General features: G+C 50.1%; 1 protein-coding gene across 1 annotated transcript in view; it reads right to left on the bottom strand.

Moving 5' to 3' along the window:
• Positions 1-5,822: 5,822 nt before the first annotated feature.
• Positions 5,823-24,216, bottom strand: part of Adamts14 (ADAM metallopeptidase with thrombospondin type 1 motif 14) — a 71,400-nt gene continuing 53,006 nt past the window's right edge. The window contains exons 13-22 of the mRNA XM_060369482.1: positions 22,199-22,332; positions 21,718-21,841; positions 20,764-20,844; positions 15,585-15,748; positions 13,523-13,691; positions 12,984-13,116; positions 11,068-11,275; positions 9,820-9,949; positions 9,035-9,145; positions 5,823-7,628 (exon numbers count right to left, since the gene is read on the bottom strand). Of these exons, the coding sequence (XP_060225465.1) occupies positions 7,147-7,628; positions 9,035-9,145; positions 9,820-9,949; positions 11,068-11,275; positions 12,984-13,116; positions 13,523-13,691; positions 15,585-15,748; positions 20,764-20,844; positions 21,718-21,841; positions 22,199-22,332 (1,736 nt within the window). The 3' untranslated portion in view covers positions 5,823-7,146. The remainder of the gene's footprint in view (positions 7,629-9,034; positions 9,146-9,819; positions 9,950-11,067; positions 11,276-12,983; positions 13,117-13,522; positions 13,692-15,584; positions 15,749-20,763; positions 20,845-21,717; positions 21,842-22,198; positions 22,333-24,216) is intronic.

Raw genomic sequence — 24,216 nt, 5'->3', positions numbered from 1 at the left:
CCTGACGTCATCACCTGCCACCGCCGGGTATAGAGGTCTATGTGCCACCACCACGTATATGTGCACGCCAGATAGAAAGGACTAAGCCATCATTGCATGCTCTCTGCCTCAGTTTCTCTCCTCCTCTCTGACTTTCTCTCTTAGGGCACCTCCCTTTTCTCTTCTCTCTTTTCCTAAGCTCTGTCTCTCTCTCTCCTCTCTCTTTCCAGACCCATACAATAAATCTCTCCATACCAAGTCTGCTGAGTGTGTGTCATTTATTATTATTATTATTATTATTTTTTTACAATTTATTCACTTTGTATCCTGGTAGTCCCCTCCCTCCCTTCATCTTCCTCCCCTATCCCTCTCCTCTAGTCCACTGATAGGGGAAGACCTCCTCCCCTACTATCAGACCCTAGCCTATCAGGTCCCATCAGGCCTGCTGGATCCTCTTCCTCTGTGGGCTGGCTAGGTTGCCCTACCAGGGAGAAATGATCAAGGAGCAGGCAACCAAGTTCATGTCAAACTGTCTCTTCTCCCCTTACTAGGGAACACACATGGAGACTGAGCTGTCTATGGGCTACATCTGTGTGCATGATCTTTAGCTGATGCATCAGTGTCTGCAGTACCCCCTGGGCCCAGCTATTTTTGGCTTTGTTGGTCTCCTTGTGGGACACCTGTCCCCTCCAGGTCCTTCTATATCCCCCTTCTTCCATAAGACTCCTACACTTTGTCCCTAAAGTTTGGCTGTGGGTCTCTGCATCTGTTTCAATACCATGTGTGGCATTTTAAAATATATTATTACAAGTAGGAGGCAGCTGCTCATTGCAGCCAAGAAGCAGGGAGAGGAACAGGAGTCTGGGACAAGAACTAGCCTCTGAAGACAGTCCTCCCACCCCTGTTGGGCACGTCCCTCGAGCTTTTTCTCATCTCCAAAAGCTCCCACCACCTCCCAACAACTGGATTCCATCAATGGGTTAATTGTGAGGTAGGGGCACCTTGAAATTTAATCACTTGGAGTTGGTTGGAGTCAGCCAGTTTAGGGGAAAGACTACCTGGTATGTCTACTCCTCCTCTTCCAAGGTTTTCATAAAGCCCAGCCTGCCCAGCCAGAACTTGGTGCTCTGGCACAGGATCGGTTGATGGGGAAGATAAGTGTGTGACCTTCACTGGGCCAAGCACAAGTTGGCCATGGGCAGATTTTGTGCTGGTCCCTGAACATCACAGAACACTATCTACCATTCATCATCACCATGGAGACAAAAGGTTGGACTCCTCCCTTTTTATGTCCCTGAATCTCCAACATTCCTTCCCAGTGTGAGCCATTAAAATGCCAACTGTTTTTCAGGTGGTCATGGTGCATGCCTTTAATCCCAGCACTTGAGAGGCAGAAGCAAGTGGGAGTTCAAGGCCAGCCTGGTCTACAGAGTGAGTTCCAGGACAGCCAGGACTGCACAGAGGAATCTTGTCTCAACATTAACAGCAAAACTCAAGTGTTAGCTGTTATGCATATTTCTTACATAAAATGTACCATTTTTTTTTTTTGTCATTTTAAGTGCACAGCATAGGAACATCAAGAATGTTCCAACTGCTGTGGAATCTTCTTCATCCTTTCTCAGAATGGCTCTTCTTGCAAAACTGAACCTCTATTGTCATTAAACAGGAATCCTCCTTCCCTCCTCCAAGCCTCTCCCAGATTCCATTCTCAGTTTTGATTCTGAGTGTTTGGCTGCTCTAGATACCTCATTAAGAGAATCTTTTCCTAACTGGCTTATTTCATTTAACAGTGCTTTCAAGTTTCAACCATGTAGCATATGTCAGGATTTCCTACCTTTTTGAAGGCTAAATAATATTCCACCATAGATTAAACTTGTTGAATTGGTGTTGGTATTGGTGTGTGTGTGTGTGTTGCTGGAATCAAAGGCAGCCTTTGTACTTGCCAAGAAAGTGTTCTACCACTGAGCTACATTCCCCGTGCTGCCCCTAAACCACACTGTTGATGTATTTATCCTTGATGCATGATATTAAGTGGGTCCTACTTTTGCCTGTTGCATGTAATGATTCTCTGGAGATTAGCATCACAGGAGTGGTATAGATTAGATATAGATACAGATTCATCTATGTCACATGTCAATAAAAGAACCCAGAATTAACCTAGGTCTTCTTGGCAAAAGCTCTCAGGCAGCACACTCTTGTTTTCATGGTTTGCCTGGAGCTCAAGAACCCTGCTCAGCTCCGCTGCAGGCCCCAGCCGCCCACTCTGCAGATGTATAGCTAGAGAGAAGGCTCTACATTTAGATGTTTGTCCTCAGTCTCCCTGATGAGAGCCTTTCATTCCTGAATCTGGACCATTCCCACCCTCCCACATGAATTTTGTTACAACTGCTTATCGCCTATTTATTTTGTTTCTAATATTTCAATTTGACCATTTTATTCCTAGATATAACTTTGTTCCAAGTGACAGTCTGTCTGCACTGTGGTTTTGGTGTATTTATAAGTTTTTCTCATACATGAAAATAAATTCTGGGGCTGGCAAGATGGCTCAGTGGGTAAGGGCACTTACTGCCAAGCCTAATGGCCTGAGTCAGATTCTCCAGGGCCTCGATGGTAGAGGAGGAATCAGACTCCTTGCAAGTTCTCTGACTCCCACAACTGTGCCACAACACACACATCCTCAAGTACCCCCCCAACACAGAATAAAATGTAACAAAAGCTTAAAAATAAGTAGGGTGGGTAGGGAGGGGGAGAGGATCTGGAAGGACTTTCAGGATGAGGGAAAGAATATGAAATAAAAAATGTAAATTTTAAAAACCACTTACTCTCAAAAAATAAAATAAAATGTTTCACTGCAGCACCTAAGTTTACCTATTCTGCTACCAGAATATTTTGATCGCACCTTGAAGAGTGTTGATTAGAAGAGATGGAGAGAGAGTTTTACAATGAGGCTATCTCTGCGGACATACATAGGAATGTTCCTGGCTTCTCCCACTCAGTCTGCTCATTCAACAATCAGGCCCTTCCCTGTTCCACTGCAATAGATGAGCAAGGTACAGAGGAACATTTTCATCAATGGCAGGGGAGTTTGTCCCATAGTTTGGCCTCAAACTCAGTATGTACGGGAACAAGGCCTTGAACTCTTGATCTTTCTTTTTCTACTACCTGTGTGCTGGGACTACCAAACCTGGTTTCATCATCAACTCTTAAATGTTTAATCCACACAGAACTTTTTGGAGGCAGATACTCTTGTTGCAATTAGATAAGAGGCTTAAAGAAGCAATCTGTGGTTTGGGGAGATGGTTGAATGACCTGGGTTAATACTCAGAACCCACAAAATCTAGGCACAGCAGGGTATGTCTGTAATCCCAGCTCCCTGCTACACAAAGTGGTAAATAAGAAGTGACCTTGTCTCAAACAAGGTGGAAGGCTAGGACTGACACATGAGGTTGTCTTCTGACCTCCAAACACAGGCTCATAGCAATGGCAGTGCTCTTATAAGGACTCAAAGAAATAATCTATACTAAGTGCTAGGTACAATGCTGGATTTGACAGGCGTTAGTGGCTCATGCTTCTAATCAGCAATACAGACCAGAAAGGGCTGTCACACTTATTTTGAGCACTGTAAGGCCAGAGCCGAGTCTGCGCTCAACAATAAGGGAACACCTGGTCTTCTTGGCAAAAGCTCTCAGGCAGCGCACTCTTGTTTTCATGGTTTGCCTGGAGTTCAAGAACCCTGCTCAGCTCCACTGCAGGCCCCAGCCGCCCACTCTGCAGTAACATCCCATGCTCCACAGCCTCACGCACACACCAGCAGCCTCCAAACCAGGGAAAGATCCCAGGTGCTTTCCAAGTCTCTTGGCTGCAACCATTGCCCCTCGAGTCTTTAGCTCAGTTGCCCCAGGGAAGGGAAGCTTTGCCCATAGTCACTTTGTGGGAAGCCCAATGACACCCCTATTTGGCCTGCACATTTTTTAGTCATTCTGTTTCCATGGCAGTCACGATAAAAGAGTGCTGTCTCCATGTCTCTCTCCAAGGTAGGGTCTCATGCTGTCCACAAACTCTATAGCAGCAGATGATCTTAAATTTTGGATCTTCCTGATTCCATCACCCAAAGTGCTGGGACTGTAGGCACACACTAACCACATCCATTCACGTGATGCAGGGCTTCCTGTATGCTGGATGTATCAGTTTGCTTTCCTGTTGCTTTTATAAAACACTGACCAAAAGCAACTTGGGGAAAGAGGGGTTATTTGGCTTACAATGTCCCATCACAGTTGAGCATCTAGGGAAGTCAGGGCAGAAGCTCACTTAAGAGCAGAGGTGGGAACTGTCAAGAAAAACATTTTTCTGGCTTCTTCAGCTTGCTGTCGTATACCATCCAGAACTGCCTTCCCAGGGGTGGCACTGTCCACAGAGAGCTGGGGCCCACTCATATCAACCATAAATCAAGAAATTAACCCCACGGTCATGCCCACAGGCCAGTATGGTGGAGACAATTCCCTTCCCAGGGAATTGTCTAAGTTTGTGTCAAGCTGACAGAAACTTGCCAGCACACTAGGCAAGCACTCTATCATCAGAGCCATATCCCCAGGAATGCAGGACAGTGAGGACTCCTTGGAAAGACCTCATGCCCAGCCTGGACTCTGTGGGCCCCAAGAATATATGAAGGCCCAGGGGTTCCTTGGTCTGGTTCTTAGGACCTTCTTCCTTGATAGGGGGCTCTGATGCCCTGTTTCTACATGCCTTGCTTCTCCCTAGATGCCAGTTGAGCAAAGGTTTCCAGTGTTGTATAACATTTTAGACAGACCCACTGCCCAGAGCAATGCAGGGTAAAAGTGCAGTGATGGGCTGGTAATGTCTGCCCTAGGCACAAGCTATGGATACACAGAGTGTGCTCTATGTGTCTGTCTGCCCCATCAATAAGCCAGACCACTGCCAGAGCCGAGGCCTCTATCAGCATCTCCCTAGGTTGGTCCTCTGAGATGTGCACTCCCAGGTCTATGTGGCTGTCTACAGAGAGGCAGCTGTTGGGAGCAGGCAGTCTGTGAAAGGGTGGAGATGGAGCTTGGTTGTGAAGCATACACTGTCCACACAGGCACAGAAAATGCTTAGGAATTGGAAGAAAAGAAGCATGTGCTCCAGGTTAGGGGTGGGGGAGTGTTGGTATAGTCTTGGCCAGGGCCCCACAAGTGTCAGAGAAAAGCCAGTGTAGTAACAGATCATTGATGTCTGATACAATAACAAAACAAGATGTCGATTGGTTCACCCCTCATGCCCTCTCAACCGCAGCCCCTTTCTCTCTTGGCAGTGATGGGGTTAAATCCAGGGTCTCATTTTACCAATAGGAGATGAGATAGGCTCTCCTCCTGACCCCCACCTTTCTGCAATGTTGGGGACCCAGGGACTCTTGCATGCAGAGGAAGCACCCTACCAGCTGACTGATGCTTTAAAAATCCCACAGTGAGTTTCCCATCAGCCCTCATGCTCAGTAAGATGGACAACAACCCTTCCTCCTGCTTGGTACCCAGATTATCCTGGGATTCAGGGAAAAGCTATTTCACCACCTTCCAAGGAAACCACCCCTTGCAAAGCTCTGATCATCAAAATACTTTTCTGTCTGCGGGCCCCATAGGTACCACCTAGCAATCTCCACCCTTTGTATGGTAACTTGCCCAAAGCCATTCAGCTCATTGGTGGTGGCCCTTCCTTGTTTGTTCCCACCTGCAATCATCTTACAATTGCTGGGCCCAGCCCTTAGGGCACTGGCTTCATTGTCCCCATCCTCCAAAACACACACCACCACCACCACTTTTGGAGTCCAAAATAAAACACTGACAGCAATGTTAATAAATAGGTAACATTTTAAAAATCAGACTCTCCAGGCTGGGCCACACAGGACTGACTTGGAGTGGCCCCAGCCACCTGCAAAGGGAGAGCAGGAGTGAGAGGAGCATGCAGAGTCTCCAGCACCGCTGCTCCCTATGGAGCTTGCAGGCCAGAGGCCTAAGGCTTCCCTTCCTCCAACTGAGGAAGGTGGACAGACAAGCACCTCTGCCATTGACCCTCAAAACAAGGACCTAGGCCATTTCCTGAGAGCCAGAGGGCCATGGAAGGTACTGGGTGCATCCTCCTTACCAGGAGCAGCAGCTGGCATCATGCCCAGGCCATGCAGGGTCCAGCTGGGTAGATTCTTCAGTCTTGGCCTGTGACCCTCCTGCCCTTACCTTCTGAGCATCGCACAGTCTGGCCCAACTGGAGCCAGAGGGAAGACCCCCAACTCCAACAGAAACCGGCTTCAGCAGAGAGTGATGGCTGAGGGGGCAGTCTGGGAAGTGACATCTCTCTGGGACCTGGGGGTCACGTTTCAGGCTGGGCCTCCTTCAGGCCCTTCAGTGATGATTGAAGTTGCTGTCTCTGGTCCAACCAGGGATCAAGCCCCAGCTTGGAACCTCCTGGATGTTGAAGGGGTGTGTCTAGGCCTCCTTGGGTGGCTTGGGTGTGAGATTGGGAGGTCAGTCTATTATCTGGAGTCACCAGCAGTGACATCTACAGGGACACAGGGGGCCCGCAAAAGTGACCCTATAGGCAGCAAAGCACGCCTGTTGGGGGTTATTAGCAGCCCTCAGCTGACAAGAGCCAGGTCTGAGAAAAACTCTCCCCTGCCAGACCCTGCAGCCATGAAGGCCTCGCTGCTATAGTCATCCAGCACTTTCCCCAGTCTGCCTCATGGGCAGCCCTGCTTTGCCTTTGGGGTGGGATGTGTGGGAGCCTGAGGATGTAGGGGTGGCTGTGCAGGCCATCCTGGTAGTCAGAAGTCATGGATGAGGGAGAATCTCTGACCAGCCCCTGCCTGAACTTCAGCCCTATCCAGGCCCAGTGGCTGTGGGAAGGGGTATTGCTGAGCCTGGAGGGACAGATCTCAGGGGTCACTTGAGAGTGAAGGCCTGAGCTCTGCTGGCTGAGGTATTTCTGGTTAGGGCAGTCCCTGATTTCCCTTTGCCCCCAACCCTATCATGGGGGTAAAGAGTATTATAGCCCCAAACAGAATAAGAAGGCAAATAATTTAAAAAGGAAAACTGTGCTACTTCCTGTCCCCTGTGTTTGAGTCCTCTGAGCCAGGGTCAGTGGGACCACATGCAGAGTGTAAACATGACTGGAGGGGTGGGTTCAGGTCACTGGGGAGGTAGCAGGAAGGCTGGTGCCTCTATGTCCTGGTTCCTCCTTGGGCTGTCCTTGGCCCTCGGGGGCTGGCACAGTTGTTTGGGTCCAGCCCCAAGGTGGGCCCTGTGGGGTGGTGGGAGAATCGCCCTCAAATGTTCTAGCGCTTAGCATCTGGGGTGTGATGGGATGCTGAGTCACTGAGGAGAGCCTACCCACTAGCCCTGGCAGCTGTGTGGGCTGGCTTTGCCGGCGGTCTTCCAGTCTGGTTGGCTCCCTTGTGGACTCCGCATCCTCCTGGGTAGCTGTGGGTTCTTGCAAGAGACTCCCCGGAGTGGAGAAGGTGGGTGGAGAGGCCAGGCTGGCATTGGGGCCTGAGGCCTTCGTGGTGCACGACTCGCAGCACAGCCGGTGGTAGCCGGGGATGGCGCAGTACCGGGCCAGCACTTCCATCCGGCAGAAGATGGATCTGTCTCCCACACAGGGCTCCGCTGCAAACACCAGGACAGAGCGGTGCCCATCAGGAGGGGACACTATGACTTGCTTCACTAGTAATCTTTCCTCCTTCTGTCCTGGCTGGATTCACTACATAGCTCTTTCCAGAGGAGTCCCACTGACCCAGGAGGACAGAACTCCTCCCTAGGGAAGAGAAACTTATGTGCCCCGCCTCCACAGCATCAGTATCGCTGGGAACCTTGGTGGTGAGGCCAACTGTCTCACCTACTATACCAGAACCTCTGGGGTGGGGCAGCACTGGTTATCAAGCCCTCCAATGGGATTACCCAAGAACTATGGCTCTGCCTGGTTCAGCGACATACTCGTTCAGATACTGTCTTCACCCAGGAAGCTGTATGTGGGGAGTCTGAGCTGGGGCCTAGTTGTCGAGGTAAGTCTAGATCCAACCAAGTGTGAGAACCCTGCTTGGGGAGGAAGATGGAGCCCCTGCCTCTCCTAGCTACGCTCAGGCTAATGTCCAATGAGCTCCCCTGGAACCAGCAGATCAATGTCAGACCATTTGTATGGGGGGTGGGCAGGTGGATCATTATCCCCAATTGAGAACATTGAGGCTGAATATTCTAAAATGCTTTTGTGATTGGCCCAATCATAGTTCTTTGGAGAAAATGTGATGGCAAGAGCTTAGCTCTGCATTGATTTGTGCTCTGGAAGCAGGAATCAAGAGCAGGCTCTGGAGCAGAGAAAATGGCCTCTAGATGGCACCAAAGCCCCAGAGCCGGAATCAGACCGTCAGCTTCTGCCTGGAAGAATTTGCCCAGTGTCTCTCTGCTGGAGTGTGGAGAAGCAGAGAGGTTACAACCCATTTTGCCAGACCCCAGTTGGAGGGAGGGGAGACAGGACTCTGGTAACCTAGGAAGGGAGTGTAGCATAGTGGGCACAGGGCAAGTCTTTATCCAGAGACATGAATGGCAGGACCATGGGATGAGTTAACTGCAGTAGCAGAGGACGCTCACTCCCATGGCTCTTTCTCTCAGCTGCCCTGGGAAGGCAGTTCATATCTATGACTGCAGATCCAAGACATGTGAAGGCAGATGTGATCAGAAGTCAGAACTCTGGGGCGTGCTTTATGGAATTATGAAACAGGATACCCTCCCAACAGTGGGACAGTACCTTGCACCAAGCATGACGATGCTCCTGCAGCAGAAACCTATGTGATTTCTTTTTAGCCTGGATCAGGTTTGGCTGCCATACGAATAACACCAAACTTAGAACTAAAGCTCTTAGAACCAAATGGGAGTCAGAGGAGGTTATGGACCAGAACGGCATCGTTCATACTCTCTGTGGCCCCCCAGAAAGATAGGTATTATGTCTTTTCCATTGTCATGCTCTGACCCCTGTGATGCCAGGTTGGGGGAGGGGAAGGGCCCGTGGCTATACTTACTTGTTGAGATCCTGTTCATGGGAGTCAAGGGCCTGGATTGGGGTTCCCAGTGTCCCACTTTGGTCACCGTGTCCTGGACCTCTGCCTTCACTGTAGAGTTCTGGAAATCCCCTGCGGACAGAGACACAGCTGTAGTATGCACAGGTGGGCATCCCTTATCCAGAATGCTTGGGACCAGAAGCACTCCAACTTTATCTTTTCCTGGAATCTGGAATGTTTGCATAGACTTAATGAGGATGCTTGGAAAAAAGGCCCAAATCTAAACTTGGGGAGCATCTGTCTCCTATCTCATTTGTATTTGTTGTGTGGGTATGTGTGTGCATGGAACATGTGTGGAGGTCAGAGGACAGCCGGAGGGCTCAGTCCTCTACTTCCACTATGTGGGACCTTGGCACAAGCACCTTTATGACCCCATGTGTTTTTTTATGCACAAAGCATACAGCCAATTTTGTATAATTTTTAAATGATTTGGAAAGTGAGATGATGTTTGTATATCATAGTGAAAGAGGCTGGGAAGGTCTTTTTCTTTTTCTGCCTGAGGGATGCTGGCTAACTGGCTAGTATACTTCCATCACAACATATCCTATGCAGTCAGGAAAGAACTGTCCATCATGGAAGCATGTCCACACACTCTAGAAGTTCTGAAGTTCTGGATAGGGAAGCATTTTGGATTAGGGATTCTCAGCCTGTCTTTGGAATTGCAAAGGGCCAGGAAACATGCTGCTGCATGGTCAAGGCCAGAGGAATGAGCTGGGCCTCCCTCTGCCATCTGCCCATCTGCTCACCTCTACAGGCAGGCAGGCTGCAGACCTGCACAGTGTCTGGCTTGAGCCCTTCGCACTGCCTGAGGACACTGGAGCTGTTGCGGCACACCACCTGCCGTTGCTGGATGCCTTCTCCACAGGTAGCAGAGCACTGGATAGGAGCAGGAGGGCCAAGGGACACAACGCCAGGGGCAGGGTAGTTAGGGGAGAGAGAGGAGGGGGCAGTGAACTCAGGGAAAGAAAGAGTACCAAGAAGGCCGCTGTGTATGCCTTCACTCAATCAGGTAGGCGTGCAAGGCCTATAGCTCATGGTCTGCTGTCTTCAGTCTCCACTCTATGCCCAATTCTCGACTATCTGGTTCACTCTGGCAGGCTCCTTTGTTCTGACCCGCCACATGATATGCCCTGGGGCTTGCAGGATTCTGGGTTGTGGATTGCTACTACTCTGGCAGTTTCTAATTCCATAAACCAGGAATTCTGAGGAACAGACCTTCAGTTAACTTGGGGCTCCTTTTACCCAACACTGATTTTGCAAGGGTATATCCACAGGGTCTTCCTCCCAGAAGGCTCACTCAAGGACAGAAGGCAAACTGACCCCTGTGTGCAAGGCCACGTACACGCCACATACACACCATCCTTGTAACTGATACGCTTCTGACCGTGATAAATGGATGGTGGGCACTGGGGTGGCAGGGTAGGGTCTCTGGGAAAGCCCTGTAACTTCTAGGCACTGCCTACAGCCTCTCCTGGCAGGATGGGACATATGACCACTGATCAAGACACAAGTATCGCAGCACTGGAGGGAGCCAGGCGACACATGACTCATCCTCCCTGTGCCTTTCACATCCCCTGTAACCTTTGCCAGTCCACCTTGCAGTCTGTAACAGCTGTCACTGGCCTGTTTGTCTGTCTTGGACCCTGACTGGCCTGAAATCTCCGTGAGGGTGAGCAACCTGACTCTGTGACACTGGGCTTCCTCCAGTCTTCCTTGAATAGCATCTGGCATACAGATGCTGTTGCTCGGTAACTATCTGGAACATAAGAATGTGCCTTAATTTGCTCCTCAATGACATGGGGGCATGAAGCCTAGTGAAGATCCAGTATGCAAAGCCTGCCTGAGGGCTGTTCTCTTTCCTTCTGAGAAATGTCAGATCAACTGTGTGTCCAGAAACTCTGCCCACGGGTACACTAGAGCCTCCCCAGATTATTCCCCTACCCGCACATATTTCTGCCCCACGTGCTTCTACCCACTCTACAAGGACTACTCACCTGGGACCAGGCTCCTATCCACCACTGGGCTGGGCAGGGCACACGCAGGCATGGCTTCTTGGCCTCTGGCCGGTTACCTAGGCAAGCCTTGGCTGGCATGGCCTTTTGGGTACCATTGGAGAGAGGCAGCAGGCACTGCACCCCCCGGGTCTGCAACCCCAGTTTCCCACAGCTCCGGCTGCAGGCACCCCACTCTTCTGCCACCCACCTGGAGACAGACAGGAGAGAGGTGGGGGGAGGTGGGACCATGGGGAAACTGCCCCTTGGAGTCGCATTCCACCAGAGAAGGCATGTGCTTCAGAATGCTGCTGCCTGGCTAGCTGGCCTCTGGGAGGTCACTAGTCTCTCTTGCTCTTTCCTTGGATAAGGGGAAAAAAATCTTAGCCCCTCACGTGTCCTTGAGCAAGCTGTTAACTCCACCAAGCCTCAGTTTCCCCATCTTTTCATCAGGATTGCTTTAGTACCCCATAAAGAGTTCAGAACTACCAAATGCAGGAAGTATACTGGATGCTGAGACTTAGGGGTGCCCCCAAACACACCAAAGCCACATTTATTGTGAAATGTCCCCCTGCCGGGGACAAGAGTGCTACTAGGACTTCTTTCAGCGCCCACAGGACTTCAGCACCTACAGCTCTATAGTGGGAAGGGGTGTTTCTGCAAATGTTTCTGCATTTCTCAGCAGCAGAGGAGGGGATGAGTTAGGCATCCCAGAGGTAGAGGGAAAGGAGCCCAACTCCTTATCTTATAGCTAAGGGGGGTAAGAGGCACATTCTCAAAGAACAAATCTTGCCAGGTGTGGGGGTATATGCCTGTTGTCTCAGCACTTCAGAGACTGAAGCAGGAGGATGACTGAGTTAGCAGCTAGGTTGTGGAGTTTGTTATACACACACGCACACACACATGCACGCATATGCACACAAATGCATGCACATACACACACCAGAGATGGCAGGAGAGAGAGAAAGGAAAAAAGAGAGAGGATGAGGAGGAGAGGAAGAGAAGGGGTAGGGGGAAAAGTGGAGAGAGAGGGAAAAAAAAACCCTAGCAAGCCCTAAGATTGGCTGGGGAATAACCCAGACAGGACCTTAGATAGTTAGTCCTACATGCATGCCTCATGATCACAGTTGTAGGAAGTTCTATGAATGATAGCATAAAATAACAAGGGGTTGGAGGAAGCGCAGACAGGGGATGACACTATGTCCCTGCCTGGTTGTGCATCAGAAGATCACAGTGGACTATTGCTAGCTATCAATTTCCACCCAGCCTCAGATCACATGTCCAGCCCTGGGGATTCCCCCAGGCTCCAGGGTGCCCCTGTCCTCTGCCCTGGAGCACTCATAGGGAAGCAAGAATGTGAAAAGGACCCATTGCAGTTTCCTACCAAATAGCTACCCCCACCTCTCTGGCGGTCCCTGCTACAAGCTGAGGGAACCAATCTTGAGTTCTCAAGACCAGCCCAAGCCTCTCCCTTCAGAGTCTCATAATCATAGGAACATGACCTTGGGCTCTGAAAAGCCTGTTCCTCAGGCTAGGGAATCTTAACCAGGAATCAGACCATGCTGAAGGCTAGACTTCCAGTGACCAAATAGAGAGAGAGATCATATTCTTGCCTGGAGATGTGAGGCCCCTGCCTTACCCACAAAAATCCTAGGCCCTGTCTGAGAAAGGATGCTAGGTGGAGCAAACCTGGTGGTACCTTCTGCTTTCTGGCAGTGGGGGTTGGCAATGCAGAAACCCAACAGGGATGGCTGGCCATGAAGGGTGAGCCACAGTGCTTCTGTGGGCTTCTGTCTGTACCCCAAAGACCTGCAGGCTTTCTACATGAGGAAGTGCCAGGGTAGCAACTCTAACTGCTTTCCTTGTGGGCCAAGGTGGAGAGAGACAGGGACCAGCCTTTGCTCCCCTGGAACACTCACGTGGGCTGGGGACATGGGTGCTGGTTGCAACGCCGTCGAATAGGCTTAGGCCTCTTCTTCTGGTCACAAAGGTGCCGATGCACCATGTGGTGGTCCCGGCGACGCCGGCAGCCATATTTAGTGAACTGGATTCCTGTGAAGGTCAGGCTGCTGTGGGCCAGCTCGAGGCTTGTGCTCCAGGCCTCCTGCCCTCAGGGAGACTTTCTAGGGAGCCTATTCCCCTTTGTGACCCAGCACTCTGTCCTGGGGAAGTGACTTTCTACAGGACCCCTCCCTTTGTCCACACTGGTGAAAAAGTGGCTTTGGACAGCTGAACAGACAACCGGCCCTGAAGCCTGCTCATGCAGGCCCCAACTTCACCCATCCCACTGCTCAGAATGGCTTCTAGGCATGGGAGATCTTCAAGAAGAAACTGAGACAAGAGCAATGACACGCCAAATGGATACACTTCTTCCTGACTCCTACATGGGGTCTCTGCTCTATTCTTCCCCACCCCCACCATTCCCCACAAGGAACTGTAGGACTACAACAGCTGATACCTCCTCCACAGGCCTTGCTGCAAGGAGACCAGCTCTTGAGAGCCCATTCATAGGTGTCAGTCTCTTCCAGGAGAACATTATTGCTCCCAATGAGGGGCAGCAGGTCCTCGTGGATGACATACTTGTAGGCCAGGCTGCCTCGGGGTTTACCCTCAGCTGGAGGAAGCACCTGAGGGGAGACAAGGAGGCAGCACAAGACTAGAGATAGAAGTAGGGTCAGCAATGTCCAAAGAGGAGAACTGGAGGTCAGGAATACAATGGGAACCGGGCAGAGGGCTTGTACATGCCATGGTGATAGTGTGGCCTGCAAACCCTCCATAAGGAGTCTGGGCACAGACTGACATGGGAAAACACAGCTACTAACTGAAGCAGAAGCAGCCACTGCCCACAGCCACCAGGCAGGGTTCCAAGCTCTGGGGTTTTCAACTGAGACACAACCTAAACCATGTACTTCACCCTATTCAAGTGTGCAACCCAGTGATGGTTCAGTACCTAGCTGGGCAGGCAGGACAGTCACAAACTCCCACTTCCCAGACTGAGCACCTGCTATCTATCAAGCCCCATGGCAGTTGGTACCAGGCCCATGAAACGTTCTCCCTCAGAGAGCTATATTCTAAGGACGGTGAGATCCGTGGCCCAAGTGTTTCGGTATCCAAACTATCTGCTTCAACCAGGCTGCCAGCGAGCAAACTTTTTAACCTTCTCTCTTTCCTCCTCTCTAACCCTCCCTCCCCTTCTTGGGTCTCACATTGCTCACACTGGCCTTAAACTCACTACGTAGACTAGGATGACTTTGAACTTCTGATCACAGGTGTGAACCCCCATGCCTGGTGTATGGTGCTCAGGATGGAGGCCAGGGCTTCAGGCATACCACTGGGCAAGTATTCTCCCAGCTGAGCTATAGCCGCATCCTCCTCTTCCTCTCCCTTTCCCTTATTTGAAAGACAAAGACTCATGTGCTAGGATTAGAGGTGTGTGACACCATGCCTGGTTATTTTTACTTCCTTAAATGTTTTTAAATTACTCTTATTATTTGGGGCAGGGCTAGGGAAGGGGTGTGGGCCAAGGTGTGAACCTAGAGGCCAGAGGACAAGTTGAAGTGGTGGAGTCTCCCCCTACCAGGTGAACTCTGGGCACATCAGGCCTGGCATTGGCACCAAGTGCCTTGGATCAGGAGCCATCTTGATACCCTCTCCTCTTACTACCAAACAGTGCCCTTTAATGCACAAACGTTTGCAGCTCTGACAAAGTCTGATTTATTTTGTTTCTTATCTTGTTACTGAAGAATGACATTTGACCCATCTCCTTCTCAGAGTTGTAGGCTACTACTCTTGAATTTATGTCTTTGATCTATTTTGGGTTATTTGTATATGACACGCGGTAGGAGTCCAACTTCAGCCTTTTGCATGTCGATGTCCTGGTGGCCCAGCATCCTTTGTTGAGACTATGTGTTCTCCCTTGAACAGCTTTGGAACCCTGAGCAAATATCAGCTGGCCCTAGACATATGGGTGGCCACAATACAAACTGAGTGGAAAGTATGTGTTAGATAAAATTCCTACACCAATGCCAATAGCCTCAGAACTTGCCCTCCAGAATACCGCTGACCAGTGAAGGCAACACCAAGAACAAAGCCATCAGCTCAGGCTGATGACACAGGCACAAAGCTCTTACAAGCCAGTCTGCTGAATTACCAATCCCTGTTCCAAAAGCCCAGACATAGGAATGAGCCCCAGTTAGGATAATAGCCCTGTCCCCTTCTCAGAGGCTGACACTGCCATGATCTCTTCAGGCCAGCTGCCTTAAAGGTCCCAAACCACCATAAGGCCTCACATGTATGACCATGCCACAATGCACGTGGCTGCTGGGGGATGCTGGGGACACAGGAACCTTCTCTAGTTTCCCAGGGCTTACCCTCCAGACCCCATTTCCCAAACCACGTAAAACAGCATAGAACTGCTGCATTTGGCTTCCCACACACCAGGGAAAGAACATTTTAAAAATGGACCAACCAGAGAGTGGGCACAAGGAACGGGAAAGGCCACTTCAGGCAAGGAGGCTCACCATGACGGTGATTGCTTCAGGCAGGGGCCCAATGGTCTTGAGGCTATCCTTGGTGTCCTCTGCGGCATGTTCCCACTCCAGGCCCAGCGCAGTAAAGGTCCTGCTAGAGGCTTCCTTGCCCTTGGGGCTGAGAATGAAGCTTCCGGTCACCTGGTTCTTCACCGCTGGCAAGGGGAGAGAGACAGAATTCCTATTTCCCTCCACAGGGGCCTATGACTCAGACATTCACAAGCCTTCCCAAGAAGCCCCTCCTCAGGTTTTCTGTCTATTTGTCCCCCTGTGCCTTCCCATGAGGGCCACCAGGAGCCCTCTGCAAACCAGTCCTGCCTCTAGGCCCAGATGTACACCACTGATCCTGCCTCCCTCCCTTTTCGACACTGACTAATGGTCACCTATAGTTATGGCTCCCTTTAACCTCTTTCAGAAAACCTTTAACTGCCCAGACCTCAGAGATGCTGTCCCTGCAGGACCTAGAGCAAAGCACAGAGCAAAAGAGAACAAGCCATAGGGAAGTTCCATAGTCCCTGGGAAGCCTCAGTTTTGCTTTCTGTGAAGTAAAACTGATCATGCAGTCAGCATACAAGGTTGCTTGCCTGGGGAGATCTTACAGTCACCCCCCAAACACATGCACACACACACGTGTGTACACACGTGCATGTGCACACACACACACACTCTCCCAAGCAATGCAAGGAACTCATGTATGTAACAGCCTGTGACATGCCACTGTAGTCACAGAACTGCTCCCAGCAGCCTGCCAGGGTGTCTCATGTGTAGGAGTCCTTGACTGGCACAGAGCAGAAGGTTTAAAAATGCCTGTAAAGTCAGACATGAAGGTACTCATCTATCATCCCAGCGCTAGGGAGGTGGAGGTGGGAGCATCCCTGAAAGTTCAAGGCCAGCCTAGGCTGTACAGTGAGACCCTCTTGAAGTCATCACCACAGAAGGGCTGGGGATTTAGGTCAATGGCAGAGCAGTTGCCCAGCTGTGCAAAGGCCTGGGGGTCAAGCCTCAATAAAGCTCCCACAGTTTCTCCCCCTCACAGTCTGCCAGCGAGAGACAGGCAGCTGGTTACTGAGGAGACAAGTGGCAGGTGGGGATAGCACAGGTGAAGACTCTGGTCACAGCTTTGGCCACCCTGGAAGCCACCAAGGCTAGGGAGAAGCAGCAGTAGGGGACCCTGCCCCGGGGGAGGCTGAAGGCCTGGTGTCACAGAAAGTAACCCCATCATTTAAGGGAGCCATCCGCACATACTGACCTTGTGCAACTTGCTCTATTAGGACTCTGACTAAGACTTCGCAGAATCCTAAGACACATCATGAGCACCGATGGGCTTAGGGCTTCACTGGGAGAGTGAATGACACTCAGTCTGGACACACAGTGGGCTGCAGCTAGGCCAGGTTCCAGTGAGTCACAGGATGGTGACTACAGGTAGGGCAAAGACACGCTGGAATGCCACCACCTCACCCCCAGCCCCTGCCTGCCCAGGCTCTGATGCATCATCTTTCAGCCCCAGAGTACTGAGGCTAGAGCTGAGCTGCCCTTCAGGCCAGGGCAAGCTTCAGATCAGCGCATTGGCCTCAGCCACTTCTACAGCTCACAGCAGTCACAGTGGCGGCTACCAGGCTGTCCACCTCACATCCCAGAGGTGGAAAAGACAAGTATGACACTGTAATCCAGACCCAGGTCTGTTCATGGCTTCATCAGCTAACTGCCTAACCATTCTGGGCCCTCACTTTCCTTAGCTACAAAAATGAGGCAACATCATTCTTCATAGATGGACATGGCACTTAGAGGAGATGATGGCTGAAAACCCAGTTTGAGTTTGGGCAGAAGCTTGGCCTTCATGCTTAAGACAGCTTCCCACCCTGGGCTTCTGCTGGGAGCTCATACCCTGGCTGCCACCACATGCATTCTTACATCTATGCACATATTCATACATGCACACACACATACATAAAAGTGAGTTATTGCTTATACTCACACTCACACAGGTTGCACACATACATGTGCATATACACACCACTCATGCATGCTCACACAGGCACATGTTCCAAGTTTGCACTGATGGCCTACCATGTTCCTACAGACAACCCCCACCTGTGCCAAGGCAGGCTTCGGTTCCATCGTGCCCCTGCTCTCCTGTCAGTTTCCCCATGTATGGCCTCCCATCTGCCCTGCCTGCCCTGCAGACAGCTCTCAGTACCTCACTGCCCCCACTGTGAGGCAGGTGGAAGAGGCTGACCATTCACATGCAGCAGCTCCAGGAAGGCAGAAGGAACAGTCCTGGGGTACCATAAACGCACGCCTCCCTTCCTGGCCCTGCTGTAGCACAGCTCCCACAGCCTAGTGGGTACAGTGGGCAGGAGTCACTGAGTCCAGGTCTCCCAAACTCATGCTCATTGTAGCATGGGGCAGGCTGACGATGGCCTGGCGCTGGTGCTGGGAGACCGGGACCTACCCCGAACCCAGAGAAGGCCCTGAATTGACCCCAGGCCTCAGTTTCCCCTTGGCCACAGTGTGGATGTATTTTGGTCTTTCAGCTGCCCTCAAGGCAGAGGAGTGGGAACCACCCCAGCTGCAGTAGGAAGGGGTGCATCTCCAGGAAGCTTGAAGCGTCTATTAGTGATAATAATCTTAAAACGATGATGGTGAACGTTTTTGTGACAGCTGAGCTTGCTAAGAAACATCACATTTTCTGTTAGTGCTTATTATTTGTAACTGGGAAGTGGCAGGGCTTGGTAACCTAACAGGCCGGATGGACCTCTGTGACTTGCCACGGTGCTATTGTAGCCTACACACTTTCCATGACGGGGGTCTGACTGAGCGCAGATTGACACAGGAGAACAGAGCTACTGCCACATTGACACGGGAGAACAGAGCTACCGCCTGGATCGGAAGCAGCCACTGCCCACAGCTGCCAGGCTGGCTTCCAAGCTGTGCTTTTGGGTTTGCAATTGAGACACAATCCACACTGTGTAATTCATCCTATTAAAGTGTGCAACCCAGTGATTGCTTAGCATATTCAGCCATCACCGCTGTGTAATCTCAGAATACTTTCTTCACCCCAAAAGAACCCCAGCACACACGAGCATTCCCCCTCTCCCACCACACAGGCCCTGCTACCACAGGGGCTATATGTCTCACAGAGGCATCTTTTTTGATTGCCAATTTGGTTTCAGTAAAAACAAGACCAAACTAAACAATAAAAACATCTTTCATAACGCCTTAATGTCTTAACATGAATTTTTTAAACTGAATAAAACTGGAGCCAGGCACGGTGGCGCGCACCTGTAATCCCAGCACTTGGGAGGCACAGGCAGGTGAATCCACTGTGAGTTCAAGCCAGCCTGGTCTACAAAGCAAGCCCAGGATAGCCAAGGCTACCCAGAGAAACCTTGTCTCAAAAAACAAACAAAAAAGAAAAAGAAAACAATGTTTATTTCCTATTACTGGTGTGAAAGGAATATATGCCATGGTCTATGTGCTGGGGTCAAAGGACAATTCTGTGGAGTCAGTTTTCCTATTCTGCCTTTTTGTGGGTTCCAGGGATCAAACTGTGGCCATCCAGCTTGTGTGGCAAGAGCCCTTACCTGGAGCCATCTTGCTGGCTCTTTTTTTTTTAATTAATTTTTTATTTTTTATATTAATTACTGTTTATTCACCTTGCATCCCAGCCACAGCCCCCTCCCTCTTTCCCTCCCAACCCCACCCCTCTCCAAGTCGAGGGAGGTCCTCCTCCCCCTCCATCTGACCCTAGCCCATCAGGTCTTATCAGGACAGGAGGTCAAGGGTCAGCCACTGAGTCCAGGTCAGAGACAGTCTCTTGCTGGCTCTTGAATAATTTCTTTTATTTTATTTTGAAATAGGGTCTCATTTTGTACCTCTGGCTAGTCTGGAATTTGCTTTGTAGATCAGGTTGGCCTGGAACTCACAGAGATCCTTCTGCTTCTGCCTTCCAGGTGTTGGGATAAAAGATGTGCATCACTACGTCTGGCCTTGACCTTTTAAGTTTCATCTATCTGGGGGTTCTGGTTTGTGTATGTGTACATGCACATACATGTTTTATATATGTACATGTTTGTGTATGTGTGTATACATGTGTGTAGTGTATGTGGAGGCCAGGAATCTTTGTCACAGTCTTCCTCAGTCACTTTACTTATCCATCCATCCATCCATCCATCCATCCATCCATCCATCCATCCATTTATTTTGAGAAAGGATCTCTAGATGAGCACCAGGCTCAAAAATTCAGTTAAGTCCATTTCCAAGGATCTTTTACAACTGCTGTGATGTCAGGCATACACGGTGCCGCTGGCTTTTATGTGGGTTCTAGGAGGCCAAGCCCAGGACCTCCTGCTTACATGGCAAACACGCTGACCATTGAGCCATCTCCCTGAGCCTCCAGGGATCTAATTTTCAAAGTGTCTTAGCTTCGTATTTGTACAACCATTACACCTTGTTTAGTAACTCTAAGTAGCACTATAATGGGAATCTGGACCCATATGGTAGACTACAGGAATGCTGTTCACTTCTGCTAGTCCTATGATTTCAGCACTTCCTCTATCAAGAGACAGCCTCTGTTTCTAACCAGAGATGGGGGGGGCTTTGGCTACGTGACTTGGGTCAATGCAATGTTAAGAGACAATGTAGGGACTAGCAAATTGCTTACACTCTGGAGCCCCGCCTTCTCTTGCTAGCAGATGGACAAGGGATAGGCATCCAGTGACTATCCCCTGATTTGGTTATTCGTGTCAGCTACCATCAGCTGCCAGAGCTTGGCTGTTTGGGTTCAGGCAACCAGTTGAAAAAACACTCAGCTCAGACAGCTGTGACCACGGCCTCAGAACTGAGGTCCTGTGCCAACTGTTGCTTCTCACCATTATGTTCTTGGGGAGGTGTGCAGCGCAGCCAGAGCTGGCCGAGCCCTTCTGTGAAAGGACTTTTCGTTAGAAGCCATCTGCTCACTTAAGATATCTGAACAGTAGCTGTTCCTGGTGGGAAGAAACCAGTCCTGAGGGAGTGAGTGCTTACTACAGTCTCCTGAAATTTGAGCTATGGGACAGTTCAGCCATTGAGCACAAATTTAACAACTAAAAAGGATTTCATGCCTTTAGCTAAGTCTGTGAGGTTCCACCTGCTCCCAGACCCACCCTCCCCTCCTCCACATAACACTCACCAATGCGGTGGGGAGCCTTCTCCAGCAACTCAATCTGAATGTGCCTGGCACCCGCCGGGATCTGCACCTGTTTGAGAGCCGCTGCCACCCAGGGGCATCCAGAGAAGCAAAGAGTCCTGAGAGGGTGGCTCCCAGCTCAGCACCCCACCCGCCTTACCCCACACGCCTCACAGCATACCAGCTGGAACACAAGAACTTCTCAACCACAGAACCTTTCAGAACCTGTTTTCTTGGCTGGAAACCTGGGTTGGGACCTTTCCACCAAGGACGCCAGGGAATGTCACACATGTGAGTTGCTTTTATTGTCCATTCTTGGCTTCCTCTTCTGCTTTCTTTCTCCCCACACCCACCTTCCCTCCTCCTTCCTAAGCTACTGGAGGGGTGTAAATGAACTCAGCATGAAGATGCTACATGGCTCTCTTGGAGTGATCCAAAGCTTAGAACCAAGCCTTTCTTGGTTACCAACCTTCCCCTTCTTCAAAGTGTGAAGTCCTCCACGAAGACCAGATTTACTCCACACAGAAGTGTAAAGGAGTACTGGCTGGTCATCTTTATACAAGTCTGATAAGCTAGAGTGGAAATTCATAGCAGAAGATGTCCTAGACTTTGTTTTTAAAATGAGAATAGAAAATGACTATTCCAGTTGTGGCTCCTCACCCCCACCAAAAGCCCAGCGTCAAAGAGATGGCTCAGCTTACGTCCTCCCATATTATTTAACAACAACAACAAAACCCTGCTTTTTGAGCTCCTCTGTTCCTGTGCTCTGAGTTCTTGCTAGCATGCCAGAAAGAGAGGGGAGCAGCGGCAGGCAGCCTGGGAAGGTCTGCAGCCAGGCTCCAGGATCCTTCCCTCCCCAGAATTGGTCAGGAGAACGCCTCCCCGGCTTCCCTTGACCTCTACCCACCCCACCACCACCACACACACACGCACACACACACACACAGCCATGCTCACCTGCTTGCTTGGAGGCCTTTCCCAGTGTCCCCTTCACGGTCCTGCAGTGAGAGTTGTCCCCACCACAGACACCACACTTGTCATCTGCCTTCATAGATCCCACTTCTTTGTCGCAACCGAAGGGCTGTGGGTAGAGGTAAGGTCAGTAAAAGGAGGCTCCCCTGCCTCCACCTCTCTGGTTCCCTGGCTCCCTCCTGAGACTCCTGAGACTCCTGGCCCTGGTCAAAGGGGGAACCCTGGCACACGAGGGCTCCCCAAACTTCACCCTGGGACCCAGACGGCCTTAACCCAGTGTGGTAATAGCTCTCCAATCGCCTCATTTCTCTAATGGTGTAGGGCAGCAAGGAGCCCTCTGCAGCAGCCCTAGCTGCCTTTATGTATGGCAGGTGAGCAATACCTATCCTCCCAGAAAGCAAGGAGCATCACAGCCCTCCAGGCCCCGTGAGCCAGCAGAGTGTAAGCAGCTTACACGGATACCCACCACACACTCCCCACGTGCACAGACACTATAAGGATCCCGATAGCTGCAGCGTGTTCCATCATGGACCACTTGGTTCATAAATACCACATCTCCAGTGTCTGCAGACTGGCAAATGAGCTCGCACTTCTGGGCATCTGTGGGGAGAGAGACACTGCTAAGGCCCTCCGCTGGGCAAACAGAAGGTGGATGGCTTAGGGCATCATCAGCATGTGGTCTAGCCAGGAAGTCCAGGGCCACCTTTGGGGGATGGGTTTAAGGGCCCCGCTGTGACATGTATGGATTGGTCTTGTGACCTGAGGCAAAGGTCTCTAGCCTTTTTTGAGCTTCAGTTTCCCTTATTTTCATGATCCCTGTCCAATAAAATTCATTATCAGTTTACTGAGAAAAATCTGTTGACAAACTATGAATAATAAGCCAACCGTTAGAGCTGAAGACACAGCGCAGTGGCTAAGAACACTTGCTGCTCTTCCAACAGACCTGAGTCCAGTTCCCAGCACCCAGGGTCATCTGCTAACAACCAACTGTAACTCCAGCCCAGGGAATCTGATCCCTTCTGGCCTCTGAGTACTAACACCCTCGTTCAGTCTCATGAGTGAGTGCACACAGTTAAAAATAAATCACACACACACCCATATAATATATACATTAACACATGCATATAAACATATACAACATATATATACAGATATAACATATATCTAACACATACACATATGTATGTATATATATCCTAGCAGATGTTCACCAGATCCTTCTAAAGCCCTTTCACACCTTTGAGAAACAATAGTAAATGCTTGTCATCATGACTTATTCATCTAATGTAAACATCCCAGTGAGGAAAGTTCTAGCATTATAGGACACACACACTTATTTTTTTTTTTTTTGTGACTTCAATGAGTTTAATTGGAGTAACTTACAGAAACTTTGATAAGGGGTTACTTAGAAGAGCAACTTAACAGTTGCTTCTCTCTCTCTCTCTCTTCTCTCTCTCTCTCTGCTAGAAGACAACCTTAATCTTCTAAGTCTTCTTAGTCTAGGCTGACTGGCTACTAAACCTCAGGGACCCCACTTTCTCTATCTCCCTAGTGTTGCAATTACAAGCATATGCCACTGTGCCTAGATTTTTTTTTTTAACTCTTAAAGATTTATTTTAAAATGTTCATATGTATGGATATTTTTGCCTCATGTAAGTCTGTGTACCATGTGTATGCAGTATCTATGGAGGCCAGAAGAGGGCATCAGATCCCTGGAATTGGAGTTACAGACTGGTGCGAGCCACCATGTGGTGCTGGGAATCAAACCTAAGTCCTCTGGAAGAGCTATTGGTACTCTTAACCTCTGAGCCACCCCTCCATCCCCAGACTTGAGTCTGGGAATCAACTCAAGTCCACATGCTTGCAAGACAAACACTTCAACAACTAAGCTACTTTCCCAGCTTCTTTTTTCTTCTGCTCTGAGCGGTACTGGGAATCAAACCTAGGATCTCATGCATGCTAGACAAATGCTCTACCACCCAGCCACACCCCAGCCCAGATTCTAACATCACAGAGGAAACACAGTACCAGAGGCTAAGTAACTTGCTGAAGGCCACCAATGGAGTGGCTCAACCAAGCTTCTAACCACAAAGTCACTTTCATCTTGCTTTGGCTCTGCAGCCTAGCTGGGCACGCCAGTAGGAGAACAGTGTGTCCCCAAATGAAATGTTCCCTCTCTCTCTAAGCTGATAATGTCCTAAAAAGGAAGTTTCAGAGAACATATAAACACTCCCTGTGTTTCTTAGAAAAAGTGAGGTTGGGGGCTTAGCCAGCTTCCTGGAATTGGTCTAAAGTCCTGGAAAAGCCTGAGATCCAGCTGTCCCGAGACCTTCTTACCCCGCCTGCCCAGGCCACTCAGCTTATTTGCCTTCCCAGTGGACCTGCAAGGCAGTCAGAGTCAGCCCTTCCCAAAGCTCTCTGTAAGGCTTCATAAGGAGTCTAGTTAGCTCTTGCTCCCAAGAACCCAAGACACCCGGTCACTTT

The sequence above is a fragment of the Meriones unguiculatus genome, chromosome 16 (assembly GCF_030254825.1).
Source record: "Meriones unguiculatus strain TT.TT164.6M chromosome 16, Bangor_MerUng_6.1, whole genome shotgun sequence".
In the NCBI taxonomy this organism is placed as follows: domain Eukaryota; kingdom Metazoa; phylum Chordata; class Mammalia; order Rodentia; family Muridae; genus Meriones; species Meriones unguiculatus.
This window is presented reverse-complemented; position numbering and strand designations above follow the sequence as displayed.